Source organism: Marmota flaviventris, chromosome 4 (genome assembly GCF_047511675.1).
Source record: "Marmota flaviventris isolate mMarFla1 chromosome 4, mMarFla1.hap1, whole genome shotgun sequence".
Classification (NCBI taxonomy): Eukaryota; Metazoa; Chordata; class Mammalia; order Rodentia; family Sciuridae; genus Marmota; species Marmota flaviventris.
In genome coordinates this window covers 24,721,139-24,739,076 of record NC_092501.1, presented here as the reverse complement: position 1 = coordinate 24,739,076, position 17,938 = coordinate 24,721,139, and the positions used below count along the sequence as shown (strand labels likewise).

General features: G+C 53.7%; 1 protein-coding gene across 2 annotated transcripts in view; it reads left to right on the top strand.

Annotated features, from left to right (window-relative positions):
• Positions 1 to 17,938, top strand: part of Neurl1 (neuralized E3 ubiquitin protein ligase 1) — a 71,052-nt gene that overhangs the window by 33,950 nt on the left and 19,164 nt on the right. Inside the window, exons 1-3 of one of the 2 annotated variants that reach the window (XM_027930131.2) lie at positions 3,411 to 3,531; positions 16,915 to 17,156; positions 17,510 to 17,831. In XM_027930131.2, coding sequence (XP_027785932.2) covers positions 3,498 to 3,531; positions 16,915 to 17,156; positions 17,510 to 17,831 — 598 coding nt within the window. In that variant the 5' untranslated portion in view covers positions 3,411 to 3,497. Of the gene's footprint in view, positions 1 to 3,410; positions 3,532 to 16,914; positions 17,157 to 17,509; positions 17,832 to 17,938 lie in introns of those variants that run through there. The other variant, XM_027930130.2, reaches the window with a different exon arrangement.

The following is a 17,938-nucleotide window of genomic DNA, read 5'->3' as shown; positions in this document are numbered from 1 at the left end:
AGGCGCAGGCCCGACCCTGCTGGATGCCACTGCTCTCTGCTCTGGCACTTCTTGCCTCCTTCCACATGTACCCCCTACCAGATGGCAGAGTGACCTTTTTGAAATGCAAGGCTAGTCTTGGTTCCTCCCTACTGAAACCTGTTAGGGGTTCCCTATTGTGTTCAGGAAAAAGGCCGGTTTTTCCACCCTGCTTCCTAAGGCCTTCCTGGTGTATCCCCAGCCCATCTGGACTTGCCAACAGCAACTCTCTCAGGCTCCTCCTGTTGACCTTGCTCCAGCTGTACTAACCTTGCTTCTCAAATACACTGGGCTCCCTTTGCCCCAGGGCCTTTGCACATGTTGCACTCACTCTCTGGAGTATTCTATCAACCTATCTCCACAGCACATAGACATTAGCATGTTTTCGGCATTTTTTTTAATATTTATTTTTTAGTTTTCTTAGGTGGATACAATATCTTCATTTTTAAATTTTTATGTGGTGCTGAGGATCAAACCCAATGCCTCATGTATGATAGGCGAGCGCTCTACCACTGAGCCACAACCCAGCCCTCACCGTTGCTCTTCCTGAAAGCCTGCCCTGAGTCCCCCCCAGAACCTTGCCTCTTTGTTTCAGAGCACTTTTCTAGGATTGTGATTCTAAGTTCCTTATTGAGGCTACTTGATAAATGTGTTTCTTTCAGGACTATAACAGCCAGCTCTGCTTCTCATGGATTATCATTGCATCCCCAGTGCAAAGCTTAGTGTCTGCCACATAGGTGCTCAATAAATGTGGATGAAGTTGTATTAAGTTGTCAGCATGCACCCAGGGGAAGCTGAGACAGACAGACAAGGCCCCAGCCAGGCTGTAGCTGTCTCTGTGTAGGATGGAGCAAGACAAGCAGTAGGAGAGGTAGAGCTTGGGTTCAGAGGAGAGACAAGTTCCAAGATGGGGACACTCGCTGTAGCTGGGGCCCTAGGGAGGCTTCCTGGAAGAGGCATTCCTGGATCTGGGTGGCTGGAGAAGGGACACCCAAGTGGCAATAAGATGGGAGCCAAGGTGAGAGGGAGGCTGGTGTGGGGAAGGACTGGTATGCAAGGGCCCAGCCAGGTGCATTAAAAGGCAGGTGGGATGAGGGAATGACTCTCCTGCTATAGGAACAGCCTCCAAAGAAACTTTGTTCTACCACAGTTTCCTTATCTGTAAAATGGGCATTAAAAATAAACCCATTTCTTGGTCTTGTTGAGAGGGTTGAATGAGTTCATCCGTGCAGCATGCTTAGAGCAGTGCTGAGCACACAGCAAGGCCTTGTATTTGGTATTAATATAATTGTCATCCACAAAAGGAGTTTGGGTGACTTCCTCTTGGTCAGACTGCCTGAGCCTCCCACCCCGACAAGAAGTGCCCATGTGCATGTGAGTGCATAGCCAGGAGCCAGCCTGTGCCTTTGGAAAGGGGGTTGCTTGGGTAAGACCAAGCTGCAGCTTCTCCCAGGGAGAGGTCTCTGGCAGCATGCTGGGCTCTGGGCACTTCCACCCAGGGCCTGCTCAGCTTCTGTGGCTCACCCCAGGTCAGGCCTGAATGTCCCTCCCTATTTTCTCTGCCCCTCCCCCCCAGGACCTCACAAGGGATGGCAGCAGCAGGGTCCTGAGCTGAGGACCCAGGGCCCAACACAGTCCCTCACAGCAGCCAGGCCTCTGAGTTCCATCCTATGTGGGGCAGCCCCTGCCTGTCCCACGGCTCCTTCCCCAGCCCCCAGCCCTCTCTTCTCCCATCCAGACTTTTCCCTAGGGCTTGGGGCCAGGCTAGAGCCTGGGAGGAGGGAGCTGTGCTGTTGTTTGGGAAAAGGCCACTATCCTGAGGAGAGCCTGTGATGGACAGTGAGATCGTCCCAGAGACCCGGCTTGGTGTCTTTTGCTTCTCTCTGAAGAACTGCAGCAAGCTCCTTAGCTGCTCAGAACCTCCACTTTCTTTTCTGCAAAATGGATTCAATAGTAGCCCCTCCAACCTAGAATAAACATCAGGGGGTGCACTCCCAATGATGATTTGGGTGCCAGTGTCATTATTTGCTTGCTTTGGGTTGGAGGGGCCTGCCTTCCCGGCCTCTCTCATTCCATCTTGTCTGCACCTTCCCCTCTCCTCCAAGTGTGGGGTGCCAGGTTCTGCACCTTAAGATCTCTCCAGAAATTGCAGGAGTCTGGTAGGAGAATGCCTGTGGTGTGGTGAGTGTGTGCAGGGTATGTGTGTAACCATTGACTCTGTGCCTGGTAGGCAGGAAGTTGCTAGGTGTGCATGGTGGTGGATGCCTGCAGGAGCTTATGAGACATGTTTGTGCATAACCATTGACATGATTTAGGTGTGTAGTGCAGGTCTGTGTTGCTCTCTGTGTGTGTATGTACATGCACGATAAAAGGGACAAATTTTTTCCCTTTTCAGGGTAGGATTAGGGGGGATGGTCCCATTTCTTGGGAAATGAAAGCCTGAATTCTGGTGCTAGATTACCTAGATCTGCATCCCCGACCTGCCCCCTTCTAGGTAAGAAATCTGTGTCTCAGTCTTCTCACCTTTAAGATAATACTCCTTTAAGATAATGGTACCTGTCGATAATAGCGGTAATACTGGCCTCATCATTCAGCCCGAGAGGACCAAAGGAGTTAACGACTGAAAAGTGCTTGGGGCAGAGCCAGGAAGAAGACAGACACTGTTAGCTATGCGTGAAGAAGCTCCTCTAGCTGGACTGTGAACACCCTTGAGGGAAAGAAGGATTTCTGTTTTGCTCCCTCCCTGCACCCTTCCTAGCCCCACTAGTCCCATATTTGCATGTAGTAGCTTGTGACAAAGGCCTGGTGAGGTGTCTTTGTGTGTCACTACATCCATAGAATGATGCTAGTGTGTGTGATGGGTGTGTGTGTGTGATGGGTGTGTGTGTGTGTGTGTGTGATGGGTGTGTGTTTGTCATGGGTGTGTGTGTGTGATGGGTGTGTGTGTGTGATGTGTGTGTGGTGTGTGTGTGTGTGTGATGGGTGTGTGTTTGTCATGGGTGTGTGTGTGTGATGGGTGTATGTGTGTGTGATGTGTGTGATGGGTGTGTGTGTGTGTGTGTGTGTGTGGTGTGTGTGTGTGTGTGTGTGTGTGTGCGCGCGCGCGCGGCTGGGGCATCTCCAGCTCTGGAGGGCTATTTCAGGAAGCCTCCAGTCTCCTCCTCCTTATGTAAATAAACATGACAGATCCCCTCGCCTGTACCAGCGCGGGGGCGGGGAGGCTCCGAGTGGGTGGGAGCGGGAGGCGGCCGTGAGCAGGGCCAGGGGGTGTGCATGCTTGTGTGGCCGGCTGGCGGGCGGGCGTGTGCGTGCGGGAGGGAGCGCGTGGGGACGCAGGAGGGGCCGCTCGGCCCTGCCATGCCGGCCGGCCGCGGGGGAGGGCTGGGGGGAGGAGGAGGGGAGCTGGCGCCCGGGGCGGCTTGGTGACGAGGCCAGCCGGCCAAACGGTGGTGGCCGTGCTGTCCTGTCCACTGCCGGAGATGGGGGGACAGATCACCCGGAGCACCCTCCACGGTAAGGCCCCAGCCGATCCTAGGGGTCCGCCCACCCCCAACCTGGGGACCACCTGGGAGGCTGGGACCGAGGGGCACTGGGACTCAGGGCTTGGTCATCCCCCTGCCTCCTCATTGGTTGGTGGGCTCCAGGGCTGCGAGGGGCGCCTTTGAGTGGTAGGCACTGGAGTGGGGAAGCAAGAAGGGCTGGGAGTGGAAAGGTCAGGCAGCTGAGTCCCCCTACAGAGTCTCCGCGTTCTGCTCCCAGGGTGTTGATCAGCTCCCAAGTGGGATGTAAGGTCTTGGGTGTCTCCCCACCTCTCCGCTGCCTGAGGCAGACCACAGCTGGGGGGCTACATGTGGGCTATGGAGGTGGTGCTCTGCTCCTTGATGGAGCTGGAGAGAATGCGTGGCACACACATGTGTGCACCAGTGTCTGTGCTCATGAGTGTGCACTGGAGGTGTCTGCGGGTATGTACCTGTGCTGGCTTGTGTCTAAGCACATGAGTGTGCTAGTGACAGCTCACACAGTGCCTGGGTTTTCAGAGTGTCAGAACTTCTGATCCTTGGGGCCCCCTCCACTGTGAGACTGACAGGAGTGCAGGGGAGGGGGCTGGCTGGCTTCTCCTCTCATCCCTCTGGCTCTAGAGCTGTGGTCTTGGAAGCAACATGGCTGATGTGGTACCAGACCCAGGAAGGGGAAGGCTTCCTCAGGACTAGGAACTGGGGTACCTCTACAAAGTGGCTGGTGACAGAAAGCACGCTGACGGTGGGAAGACCTTGCCACACTCCCCTGAGCTCCTTCCCTTGGACTCCACAACTCCATCTGCTGAGTCTGCTGGGCATCCAGGGACCTGGGAAAGGCCCAGGCAGGAAGAAGGGTGGTAGCAGAAGCCATTGGGAAGCCGAGCCTGGTGACCAGTTGGCATCCCCCTTCTAGGCTCTGAACTTTGGGACTATAAATTTTAATTTAAAAAGAAAAGGCAGAGAAAGACATGGGAAATGCAAATCATTGGCTCTCTTAAAAGGAAATTTATTTTGTCCTGGGCACGGAGGGCCAAGTGACAGATGGAAGGCCCTGGAAGACACATAATCCGGAGTCAGCCAGGGGCAGTGCCATTGGCCTGGGCCTTGGCCCGAGACTTGGGTTGGGCTGACCTGGGCCTGGCCTATCCGTCTGTGGGGTGGGGGTTCTTTTCAGGGCTCGCTGTTGGCAGAGGGTCTGGAGCCGCCTGACATTTTCCACTGGAGTCAGACTTGGGCAATCTCGTGGCCTGGGAAGGACAGAGAGGCACTCAGTGCAGGCTCCGGACGCAGTACATGGCCCTCCAGCTGCTTCCAAGCACAGCATCACAGCGGCCAGAGGACCCCGAGAGCTCCCGAGCTCATGATCTGGAGTGGACGAAAGAGGGCAGGGGTTGTGATGAGGGCAAGGGTCTTCCTGAGCTTCCGTGTTCTCCTGTGTCTGTGGGGTAGCCCCATCAGGTGAGCCTGAGGGTCACATGGATGGATGCGAGCAGGGAATTTGGGGAAAATCAGGAGGGCTTGCCTTCTGAGCCCAGGAGACACAGTACTGCCTTCCATATGCCCCATTTCCCTGGGACAGGAGGATGGCGTGGGTGGGCATCCAGGCTGGGTGTCCCTAGGTGAGTGTTAATCAGATGCCCTATCTGCCTGCCTCTGTCTCAGGCTGGGTGTCCCTAAGCTGGCCCCAGCCACTGCCACCACTGCCATCCACATCAGTCTAGGGGGTGTGGGTGTGTGCCTGTGCCCACACAGCCCCTGCCAGAACCCCTGCCTGCACGTCCTACGCGTCTGCATTCGTGCCCACCCTGTATGCACACACCAGCTACTTGGTGGTTTTGCTTCCTGGGAGGGGCGTGGGGCCAGTGTGAGGTGCAGGGCTTGGCTCCTTCTTAGTGGTGTTTCGGCCTGCACAGACTCCCCAAAGACACGTTGACGTGGTCCTAGATTGTATTTCCTCTGTGGCCCTGGGCTTTTGGTTTGCTTAAAGCCCCCAAATTTTGGATTGCTGGGCTATGGTGGATGAAGGGGAAGTGGCAGAGACTGACTCAGGACTCTAGGGTGGTAGTGGCATGATCTAGTTCTGTGCATGAGGATGTGTTTTGGGTCTCTGTGTGTTTGGTGTCCACAGAGTGTGTTTTGGGTCTGTCTTTGTATACACACTTGTCTGTGTGTTGAAGGGATTGTGTATTGTTCTGTGTTTCCATGTGAGCAGCCACATTTGTGGTATATTCTGTGCCTATGCTTCTGTGTGTGTGTGTGTGTGTGGTGAGGCTGCTGGTGAGGAGTCAGGCTCCTCTGGGACCAGCCTGGCAGGGGACTCACGGGGGAAATGAATTCCCAGTTGGAAATGGTTTGGGCAGTGGCAGGCTTGATCTCTTTAATCAGGCAGGTTCCCAGAGCTGCTCCTGGTCTTGTGGGCAGGCTGGTGGGGGTGGGGCGGGGGCTCACAAAGGGAGGCAGCAGTGGTTCTGAGAAGCCCCCTCTCCTCTCCCTGACCCCCTCTTCTTTTCTCTTCACTTTCTATTCTTCCTCGGCCACCTCCCTTAGGCACTCCCTCCCAGGGCAAGGGGCGGACCACTGCTGAGGGACTGACACTTGGATAACACCTGTTGCACACTCAGACATGTCACTCCCAGCTTTGTCTCTGGGTTTCACAAACCTGAGTGCTGGGGGTGCCAGGGTTCAGTGACCTGAGATATTGGTTCCTACTCCCTCCTTTCACAGAAGGGGATGCTGTGCTCTGGAAAAGGAAATGGCTAGCTAAAGTCATGCAGCTGGTGACTCAGAGGGGATGCCAGGCCTTGTCCTATCAGGATGACTCCCTACTTCTCCTTCTTGGGTTCCTTAGTCCTCAAGCCAGCAGCGGGGGAGGAGGCATCCCATGGTCTTATGAGCCCTGAGATTAGTGCGGAGGGAGCCACCAGTTTCCCAGCAGCAGTGGTGGGGGCTTAGGCCAAGGTGAGCTCCCTGGAGCTTGGGGGCGTGCGGGTGACCTTCTGTGCACAGGCACACCCGCATCCTACTGGGCCTGCAGGCTCTAGAAGGGCAGGTGGTAGGCTGACCCAACTCCATGTTCCCTTAACTCAGCTCAGTGCTCGGTGCTCAGTGGACACCAGCAGGTACTCAGTCAGTGGGGAAGTGGGAAGCATGTGGGGTACTGCTGCCTGCTGGAGCTGAAGGGGTGGGTGTCAGGGAGAAGAGGTGAGATTGAGCTGCACAGCTGGGTGACGAGGCCAGGCAAGGTGCAGAGAGGAAGGGGAGTTGGGGCAGTTGTTCTGGGTGAGAGTCGGCTGCTCTGCTCTTGCTGGCTGTGTGTTTTAGGGTCGCGGTCCCTTCGTCTGCCCAAGTCTCAGCATCCTCATGCATGGACTGGGGATGGCAAGGTCTTCCTGCAGAGGTGTAGCAAGGGTCCAGTGGACTAACGGGCGCCGTGGCAGGGCACTGGCCTGTGGTAAATGGGGTCAGGCTTTCATGAAGGTTTTGTGGAGGTGCCTCAGGCCTGGGTGTGGTTGCCCCTGCACCTGCAGCCGCGGCAGGCCCCAGGACAGTGTTCCCGGAGTGCTCATGTCCCCTATTAGGCACTCCCACCATCTGTGTGTATGCATGCACTCAGGCGGGGGAACTCAGGGTGGAGGTCTGTGTGGCAGGGTGTTTTGATGTGAGTCATGCCTCCCCTCATTGTCTCAGGCCTGGCCTGGTGGACTTTGGAGAGGTACTGGGAAGACAGGGACAGGAAGCTGAATCATCCAGAATCCCCTTCTGGAACCTTGAGGTAGGAAAAGGGAAGAGGAGGAGGACTGGTCTGCCTCCCAGCAGTGAGGATATTCAGAGGCACAGCTGCCTGCACATCTGGCTGCTGGGAATGGCAGATTGGGTGTCATAGTGTGTGAGAGAGGCTTGGTTTGGAGATGCACTTGGCTATGGAGGTGGCAGTCGTCTGTTCCTGGACACACTCCTTTCCCCACCTGGGCATCATGTTCTGTTCATTCTTCCAGGCAATATGCAGTCAGGTGCTCTGGGGAGATGATAGGGTGCTAACGTGGCTCCTCACTCTGGGTCTTAAAGATTGAAGGTGTGTGCACAAGGGCTGAGAGGTCAAGGAGAAACTGGCTTGGGTGGAGTGGAAGGCTCAGGCAGGGGAGAGGGTGCTGAGAACACTGGTGTAACAGATCTGAGTTCAGGACTGAGCCCTGCCCCCTTACAGCTATGTGACCTTGACGAGTCACTAGTTCTCAGAGCCTGTGTTTCCTTATCTACTAAACGAAATGATCAGTACTGCATTAATTATCTATTGCTGTACAAACCTTAGCAGTTTAAACAACAAACATTCAACTATCTCACCTTCTGTGGTCAGGAATCTGGTGTGGTTCACTAGGTGCTCTCGAGAGGATGTAATCATATTGGCTGGGGCTATAGCCTCATCTGAAGGCTCACCTGGAGGGCAGCCATTTCCATGCTTACTCAGTTGTTGGCATTCTCGGTCCCCCACAAGATGGGAGTCTCCATGGGGCCTCCTGTGATATGGCAGTTGGCCTTCCCAGAGGGAGCAGCTCCAGAGAGGCCAGGGAGAGTGACCAAGATGGAAATGATGGTGTTTTTGATAACTTGGTCTTGGGATTGACATGCTTAACTTCGGCTGTATTTTTTCTCTAAAAGTGAATTTTGGGTTCAGCCCACACTTGGGGGGGAAGGAGTCCACATAAGGGCAGGAAGGCCATGAGGAGGATGGGATCAATGAGGCCACAGTACGGGTGGCTTCCCACAGATTGGGATTGGGAGGGCAAGTCAAGTTTGGATATGAAGGGCGGGTGCAGTGTCTGGTATACAAGAAAGATCAACACACACAGACTTCCTTTCTCTTCCTTTTTCCTTGCATATTGAAGGGTCCCCTACCACCACATCCCCAGTCCTTTTTATTTTTTGAGACAGGGTCTTGCTAAGTTGCTTAGGGCCTCACTAAATTGCTGAGGGGCTGGTCTTGAACTTGGAATCCTCCTATCTCAGCCTCCCTAGCCACTGGGATTACAGACGTGAGCTACCACACCTGGCTGAAGGTTCTTGAGCATGCACAGCTCTAGTCAGGGGTGTGGGCTGGGATCTTGGTGCTGGGCAGAGGAGGAAGCTACCCCGTTTATTCCCTCTGTTTTGCAGTGTGTCCACTGGCCACTAGAAAGGGCAAGGCACAAAGTGAGTCCTACCTGAACACCTGCTAGTTGCACAATAGATGGAAGAATCAAACTGGCAATTCCTTCAATAGCTTTTGTTGAATACCTGCTATGTGCTCAGAGCTAGGCACTAGGGAGATAGCAGTTAAAAAAAAAGAAAGAAAGAAAAAAAAAGATGATGTTCTCTGCCTCCAGGAGGCTCACAGTCCATCAGGGGGACAGACAGGCACAAAGAATCCTGCAGCCTTTCCCAGCCAGGAAACTGCTTTGCAGAATATGGAAACTGGTCTGAGTTGTCTTTCTCAGTCTCACAAGGATGGTGTTCTGGATACAGAAGAGCCAAGTCAATGCAGTGTGCACACAATCCCTTGGGGGATTGTAAGGAACCAGGATTGGGAAAGTCTGCTTGGTGATGGATGCTCAGCTTGGGGGCATGGAAGTCCCCACAGGTCCAGAGCAGTGCCCCTAACCAAGTTTGGGGGTTGGAAAGGAATTGAGGTCGGCTTGATAACTGAGAGAAAGGCAGGTACGTGGTGGGAAGGGGATGGAAAGGTTTGCAGCTGAGAAATGGGCTTTGGCCACACCTGGAGGGAAGAGCAGTCAAAGGGCCCCTCCAAGGAGACCAGGAGGCTCACTTCTGCCCAGGTTTGCAATCACCCCTGTCACCCAAGTCCCCTCCCAATGGCCCTCCTGCCTTCAGTCAGGGGTCTCCACCCTTTCTCTCAAATTCTTTACCCCAGAGGGAGCCCTGTTCAGTTAGTGCGTGCAAGCTAGTCCACATGGGGACTGTCCTGGCAATCTGAGATTAGAGCGTTTGGAATAAAATAAGACTACAGTTGTCTGGCCTCCCACTGGGCTGAAACAAGCTGATCTTTTCCTATGGTGGTAGTTGTTGCATTTATTAAAAAAATATAAGACATGTTGAGGTCAGGTATTAAAATTTGCAAAATTCTTTCGCACCCATGAACTCGCTGAACCTGCACAACCACCTGGAGAGAGGGCAGAGCAGTTATGATGAGCCAGAAAAAGAACTCAAGGTCCAGAAAGGTGAAGCAACTTGCCCAAAGTCAGGTAGCAAATCTGTGGCCGGTGAGGGTTTGAACCAGGGCCTCCTGCCTCCAATGCTTGGGATTGTGGCCCTGCCCCATTATCCAGAAAGGGAGACAAGCCTCCTTCATAGGAGATGGAAATGACCAGGCTTGCATTGGGATTCAGAGCCATGGATTAAGGGCAAGGTGATCTCAAAAGCAGTGGAACTCAGCTGGGCCTTAAGATAGGCAGGATTTGCAGAGGCTGAGTTGGGGCAGGGAGAATGGTCTGAGTCAGCATGCGGAGGTAGGAAGGGATGGAACAATGTAATTTATGGTAATAATCATAATAACAGCAGCCACTTCCTGAGTTTTACATACAGCATCTCATTTAATCCTCACAAGAATCCCACGAAGAAGGTCTGCTGTGATTCCATTTTATTGATGAGAAAAGCAAAGCTCCAGAGGCCTCCCAGTTGGAGATGGAGCTGCTGGGCTGGGAGGCAGTCAGGCCTGGGTCCAGGCCTTGGGCTCTTCACTCTGACCGGGTGACCTTGACATGAAACTTAGCTCTGGGGCTGTGTCAGAGTGACAATGGGAAAAAGTCAAGACACTGCCTGTTGAGCCATGTGGGGGTTGGGCACCACCATCAGGGTTAGTGCCACTGCTCTGGTTGAGTGGTGACCTCCTGCTCCCTGTCTCTCCTTGGTGGCTAGGCTGGACATGGGGGCTCCACAGTGGTTCTGGGGCAGAGCTTGGTGTGGGCCATGGGCAGCTCATTCTGGAGGCTATGTGTTCAGGCTTCTCCCCTGGGACCCTGCCAGGGGCAAGAATGTGATCCAGAGCTGGCGAGGGTCAGCCCGAGGGCTGGCCAGGCTTGTGTCTGGCAGCTCATGAATGCCCTGGAGGACTGGGGCCATGGGGGTGAGTTTCCACGTGTCAGCTGCAGCTTTGCTAGAGCAGGGCCCCCGGGGCTCCCAAGAAGCTTGTAAAGCTGCCGCTAAGGGGGCCCTCTCTGGGGGCTCTGTGGGAGTCAGGTGTCATGATTGGGGGTCCACTCAGGGTCCCGGGCCCCTGGTAGGCTAGTTGTGCCCCCCACATGCCCACCACCTTGAACCCCCACAGCCTACCATCTTGGACTCCTAGGGAAATGAATTCTAGTTTTAGGCACTGCAGAGGGTAAAGGACTGTGGACATGGCATTGGAAGACCAGTGCTGAGGTCCTAGTTTTGCCACAGAATTGCTGTGTGGCCTCAAACAAGTTGCTTCACTAGTCTAAATTGCAATTTACTCATCTTAGAATGGAGACCTAACGGGGTCGTGGTGCATGTCAAAGTGCGGGGAGGAAGTTGGATGGTGTAGGGAAGGAGCCCTGTCTCCAGCGGCCCTCTCTGGACCCTTGATACCAGAGCTGTGCTCGGGTTAATTCCCACTTTGCTTTCTGTCTCCTGCCCCCAGGGATTTCAGGCCAGCTGAGATGGGAGAGGGGGATAGCAGAAGCAGAGACTCAAAATGGTGGCCACCCTGGCCAGGACCTCCGCTTTTGGCCCCCAATTCACATGGTCCTCCATGAAAATAGCACATCCTGGGAGTGTTCGGGACACAGCCTATGTGGCTGGACACAGTGGGCCTGGTCCTGATTCAAAAGAGAAGTGACATGGCCTGAACTATGGTTGTAACAACAGAGTGGACAGGAAAGAGCTGATGCAGGGATGTTGATTTCTGAGGTAGGACTTGAGATTTGGAGTGTTCTGGATTTCAGGTGTCCAGAGGTATGGGAGGGTCGGCCAATTGCAGGAGCCCATGGTCCAGGGCAAGGGGTGCCCAGTAGACATCACTCAGACAGCTTGAGCTCTGAGAGAAGGGGTTGGGACCAACTCCTCCTGGCAGGCCTGACCTCTGGCTATCTTGATGGCCTTGGAGATCTCCCTGTAGGAAGAAGGTGCTCAGAATTTCTCAGACCCCAGGAATCAGGACATGGTGCTTTGCAACTGTTAGAGTGCTCTCTCTCCACACCCATGAGGGACAGGGAACAGCACCCACTTCATTTCAGAGATGTGGAAGGGACTTAAAATTAAGAGTTAGAGTGGCAGGCTCAACTCAGCTTTGGGAGGTCTCCTGTGAGATGATCCAAATCCTAGCACGGCCTGGGGCAGAGCGATGGGGGTGCCTTGGGGGTCGGGAGCACCAGCCTCTCTTCCCTCCTTCTTCATGAAGACCTGGCTTATTAGTTGTTGCTTTTTAATTGAGGCATAATGTTCATTCTTTTTTTTTTTTTTTTGACAAATGTGTGAGTTGTGTAACCACTACACCAACAAGATAGAGAGCAATTCTGTCATTGAGAAAACTTCCTTCATGCCCTGTGGTGGTCATATCTTCCCCCAAACGCTGATACCCACGGATCTCTACCTCCCTGCTTCTGCCTTTTCCTGAATGTCACACGGATGGTGTCCCACAGTAGGTAGCCTTGTGTATCTGGCTTCTCTCCTTGGCATGCTTTTGAGTTTGTCCTTGTTGTGTGCGTCTCTGTTGTCATTGCTGTTTTTCTTGCAGAACGGTAATCCTATGCACGTACCACATTTTCTTTATCTGTTCACAGTGAAAGGTTTTTTTGAATTGTTTCCAGTTGGGGATCATTATGAATAAAGCAGCTATACATTATGCACAGGTCATTGTCTGGATGTGTTTTCATTTCTCTTGGGAAAATGCCCAGAAGTGCGAGTGCTTTGTTGTGTGGGAGGTGTGTGGCTTTATTAGAAACTGCCAACCTGTTTGCCACACTGGCTGTCTCCGGCTGCATCCTGCAGGCCGTGCGTGGACAAGGGCTGAGAACATGGTTTGGATTTTTTTTTTCTTTTTTTTTTTCCTGGTGCTGGGGATTGAACTCAGGGCATGGTGCATGCGAGGCAAGCACTCTATCAGCTGAGCTATATCCCCAGCCAGTGGTTTGTATTTCTGTGTTTTGGTGGCTCTATGTGTCTTGTGAAGGCAGTGTGTAAAAGCGTTCCATGGCATGATTTTAGGTGGTACCTGGATGAGCTTTTTTTTTTTTTTTCCACATTTGTAAGTTATAATTGTATTTTAAAGTGCATTTAAAAAATGTACCCAGAATGCTAAAACCATGATTTCCCGGCTATTCAAAGCTTAATAGCTAAATGACAGTCCTGGAGTTAGATTGTGGGTTTGACTTCCATTTTTTACCTCCTGTGTCATTGATAAAATGGGTTGTTAATGACCCTTCCTACTTCATAAATTTGGCGTGAGGATATGTAAAACTTCCAGTTCAAGCTGGGCGCGGTGGCACATACCTGTAATCCCAGCAGTTCGGGGGGCCGAGGCAGAAGGACCATAAGTTCAAAGCCAGCCTCAGTAATAGTGAGGTGCTAAGCAACTCAGTGAGACCCTGTCTCTAAATAAAATTCAAAATAGGCTGGGGATGTGGCACAGTGGTTGAGTGCCCCTTAGTTCAATGCCTGGTTACCCCCCCACCAAAGAAAAAACCCTCCCAGAGCTTGGCACATGACTGCCATGATTATTAAATATGTATGGCCTCTGTGTGACGGGCACATGTTTTCTGTGTGTTGTTTTGTACAACCACATGTACACGAAGACATGCATATGTCAATGTGGGATTCCTGGTCTCAGGATAAGGAAGAGGGATGAGCCCTTCTCCCTCTGGTGTGGTTTAGAGTTGGGATGGCCTTTGAGTTCTCACAGGTGTGTGTGTGCACGAGTAGGGCTTTTGGAGGCCACATGTCTGAGTGCATGTTGGGCCCCCATGACAAGGGTATCCTATGTACGTACACCTTCTCCAATTGTTCTACTGTCACTCAGCCCATGAACCCTGTGCTGTCCCTTCCCCACTCTCCAGCCACACCCAACCCTGGAATTGGCCAGGGATCTGTACCCTTGGGTCCTCCCTGTGGAAGGGAAGCCCTGAGAAATGTTCTTCCAGGTCCTGGATCTCTGGGTCCTGGGCATCTCCACCATATTTGCCTAGAGACAGTGTTTTCTGGACTTTTTTTAGGTATTTATTTTTTAGCTGTAGTTGGACACAATACCTTTATTTATTTGTTTTTATGTGGTGCTGAGGATCAAACCCAGGGCCTCACATGCGCTAGGTGAGTGCTCTACTGCTAAGCCAGAACCCCAATCCCTGTTTTCTGGACTTTTTTTTTTTTTAAAGAGAGAGTGAGAGAGAGGGAGAGAGAGAGAGAATTTTAATATTTATTTTTTAGTTTTCGGCGGACACAACATCTTTGTTTGTATGTGGTGCTGAGGATCAAACCCAGGCCGCACGCATGCCAGGCGAGCGCGCTACTGCTTGAGCCACATCCCCAGCCCTGTTTTCTGGACTTTTACCTAGAGCCCCAGAACCCTAACAGGGATGGATGGGAAGGAGAGGAGACATCTTGAAAGAAGCTGAGGCCCTGCTTCAGCTGAGTCTATGGGCTCTGGTTGGAGGAATGGGGAGTGAGGACCCTAAAGGAGAAGCTCCAGTAGGTAGCTGGGCTCAGTGGGCTTTGAAAACTAACTCATTGGCTGGGTAAGGTGGCGCAGGCCTGCAGCCCCTGGGACTTGGGTGGCTGAAGCAGGAGAATCTCAAGTTCAAGGCTAGCCTCAGCAACTTAACAAGGCCCTACGCAACTTAGCAAGACCTAGTCTCAAAATGAAAAATAAGAAGGCTGGGGCTGGGATTGTGGGATTGTGGCTCAGCGATAGAACACTCACCTAGCATGAGCGGGGCCCTGGGTTCAATCCCCAATACCACATAAAAATAAATGAATGGAATAAAGGTATTGTGTCCAACTACAACTAAAAAAAATAAATATTAAAAAAATAAGAAGGCTGGGGATGTATCTCAGTGGCAAAGTGCCCCTGGGTTTAGTCCCTAGAACCCCTCCACCACAAAAAACCCTCAACTTGCCTCATTGAGGTATGTTTGCCATTTAATAAACCATGCACCCTTGAAGTGTATGACGAGAGGTGTTTTAACATGTTTACACCTATAAAATCACCACCACCATCAGGATGACGAGCATGTACCTCCAAATGCTGCCTCCTGCTCCTTGGTGATCCCTCCCCCTCCCCCTGCTGCCCTGGGCACCCACTTTCCTGCTTTTGATTGCTGCAGCTTGGTTTGTCCTTCCTGGAATTTGGTAAAAATGGGGCAGGGTGAAAGGAGAGGAAGGCTTGAGAGAGGAACAGGGGTTCTGCGGGGCTCCGTGGACGGTGCTGGGTATTTAGGCTGGCTCTGTCACCCAGCCTGATTATTTTGCAGTCACCTGTGTCGTCACCTGTGTCAGTAGTTCGTTGCTTTTGCCCACTGAGTACTAGTCCCTGCGCAGATGCTCCGAGCTCTGTTTCCATTCACGCAGCAGGGGTTTTCTCCCCTTTATAGTTTCTTTCTAGTGTGGATAGTCCCTAAACAGCGTGAAGTGCTTCCTTTCACCAGCAGGTCTCATTTGAAACTGAGAGTCAAGCTGTGTCTGAGGCGGCCGGAGCCCAGTGGGCACCTTTTCCAGGCAGCTCACCCTCTGCCCTTCACCCCAACCGTCGTCTCCTTCCTGGAGTGACCCCCCTTCCCCTGCCCTCTCCAGAGTTCATTTGACTTCTCCCAGGAAGCTTCCCGGGCTGTCTGGGGCTCTCTGAGCAACTCCAGCCCTGGCAGCCTGACGGCTCTCAAAGCCTTGCGCGGTTTGGCAGTTCCAGAACGTCTTGTCTCCTCGGTGAGAGCAAGGCCAGCCTTCCTCATGCACCCCCACCTCTCAGGCCTGGCATGCAGGAAGCTGCTCCAGACAGGCCTCAAGGACTGTTCCCCGGGGCATGGCTGGTCCTGGGCTGCGGGAGCTGGTGCTTGGGGCCCTGCGAGAAGGAGGGAGCAGAGATGCCAAGAGATGAAACCAAAGCCGGCAGCCTGGACCGAGGTCTCTGCCCGCCGCCTCCCAGCTTCCTCTTTTCCTCCCCCTCCTCTGCAGTGGCAGGGTCTGGGCAGACCTGAGGCGGCTCTTCTCCGCATTACTAAATTCCTGTCTTGGAGGAACTAAAAATTTGCAACATCCCAGAAAACCCCAGTCACCTTTTGAGGCTTGGAACCCCTCCACCTCCTTCTTCCCTGTCCTCAGTGGCTCTCTTTCCTTAAGATGACAGAATGGACAGGTACTCCAATTCCTGAAGGACTGGTGGGGACAGCTCCTGGGGAGGAACTGAGGGCCCCCAGCCCCCAGCCCCCAGCCCATGTAGTCATGCTGCCCAGCTCCTGATTTGTGTCTTAGAGTAAGAGGCAGAGGCCACCCCCTGTGCCAGAGAGGGAAGTATCTTCTCCAGAGTCACACAGCCAGCGAGTGACAGACACAGACACCTAACACCTAGCTCTGTGCTCCTTCCTCTCCCTGCCCCAACTCATGCCAAACACAATGGTTTGTAAAGTGTCTGCTCCTCAGCCAAGCCCTGCCCCATTCTCTACCCCATTTTCTAGAACTGTCTAAACCTGGCGTGGGACAGAGGTGACCTGAGGGAGGGACGTGATGGTGGACACAGTTCTGGGGCTGATGCTGTAGAGACTCACTCTTCCTCCCTGCAGTGGTCCCTCATGGATCTCAAGCCTGCCCAGCTCCAGTGTCACCTCGATTCAACTCTCCCCCAGGAGGCCTTCCTGAGAAGTGACCTGCCTGTTGGTCCTTTTGGTGTTTGTCACTGTGTGCTGTGATAACAGAATGTCCATGTCTGTCTCACTTTCTGGACTTGTGGCTTCAGGAAGACAGGATCCATCCGTGTTTCGTGTCTGTAGCTGCAGTGCCTAGGACAGAGCCTGGTATTCAGTAGATGCGAAGGCTATAATTCAGTGGTGGCGGTGGTGATAGTGAATGGCGGTGCTCATGGCTGGGTGGGTGGGTAGCTGGTGGGTGGCATTGAGACAAATGAGGAGGATGAGAGGGTGGATGGAAGTGGATAACAAACCAATAAAGGATGATGGGAGAAGGTGACCTGGGAGACTGTGGCACATGGCAGCAAGAGAAGACAGTGGTAAAGTGGCCATGGTGCTGGGTGGCAGTGATGGTGGAAATACTGGGTGACAGACAGGTGCTGTCTGCTTATGCCCTAGCCTTGGGCTCTTCCCAGGGGGACCTAGTCTGGTTCTCAGACCCGCTAAGTTCTCTGACACTGTGGCCTGTTCCTTTGCAGACTCCATCGGGGGCCCCTTCCCCGTCAATTCTCACAGATGCCACCACAAGCAGAAGCACTGCCCACCAGTGCTACCCAGCGGGGGGCTCCCGGCCACGCCGCTGCTCTTCCACCCACACACCAAGGGCTCCCAGATCCTCATGGACCTCAGCCACAAGGCCGTCAAGAGGCAGGCCAGCTTCTGCAACGCCATCACCTTCAGTAACCGCCCGGTGCTCATCTATGAGCAAGTCAGGCTAAAGGTGGGCCGCCCCTATGTCCCCTTGTGCCTCTGACCCTCTCCCCACAGCCAGGGTCTGCTGTTAATGCCATTAGCCCCCTGTCCCATCTCTTTCCTTTCCATTGCCACCCTTCCCTCTCTTCCTTACTTTCCCCAGCCTTCCTTGGTGACAAAGAGGAAGGGGGCTGGGAGTGGCCATGGGAACCGCTCGCTGGCTCTCCCCAGTCCATGAGAAGGCTCCCTGGGGGGGGAAAGGACAGGCTGCAGGACATCCCTGGAGGTCTGCTGAGGGTGGTCTGCAGAGAAGGGTGCCCTCCCTTCCCCTGGTCTGTCTGAAGGGGGAGTGGCTGGGCTGAGGCCACCCCCTGCCACCAGATCACCAAGAAGCAGTGCTGCTGGAGCGGGGCCCTGCGACTGGGCTTCACGAGCAAGGACCCATCGCGCATCCACCCGGACTCGCTTCCCAAGTACGCCTGCCCCGACCTGGTGTCCCAGAGTGGCTTCTGGGCCAAGGCGCTGCCTGAGGAGTTTGCCAACGAGGGCAACATCATTGCCTTCTGGGTGGACAAGAAGGGCCGTGTCTTCTACCGCATCAACGACTCGGCCGCCATGCTCTTCTTCAATGGGGTCCGCACGGCTGACCCACTCTGGGCCCTGGTGGATGTCTACGGCCTGACGCGGGGCGTCCAGCTGCTAGGTGAGTGACCACTCCCTCTGGTCCCTGAGGGGCACGGCACATCCCTCAGTCTTCAGGTGCTGCGCCTTGACACTGCTCAATGCCATCAGGCAGGGGACTTCTCCTCC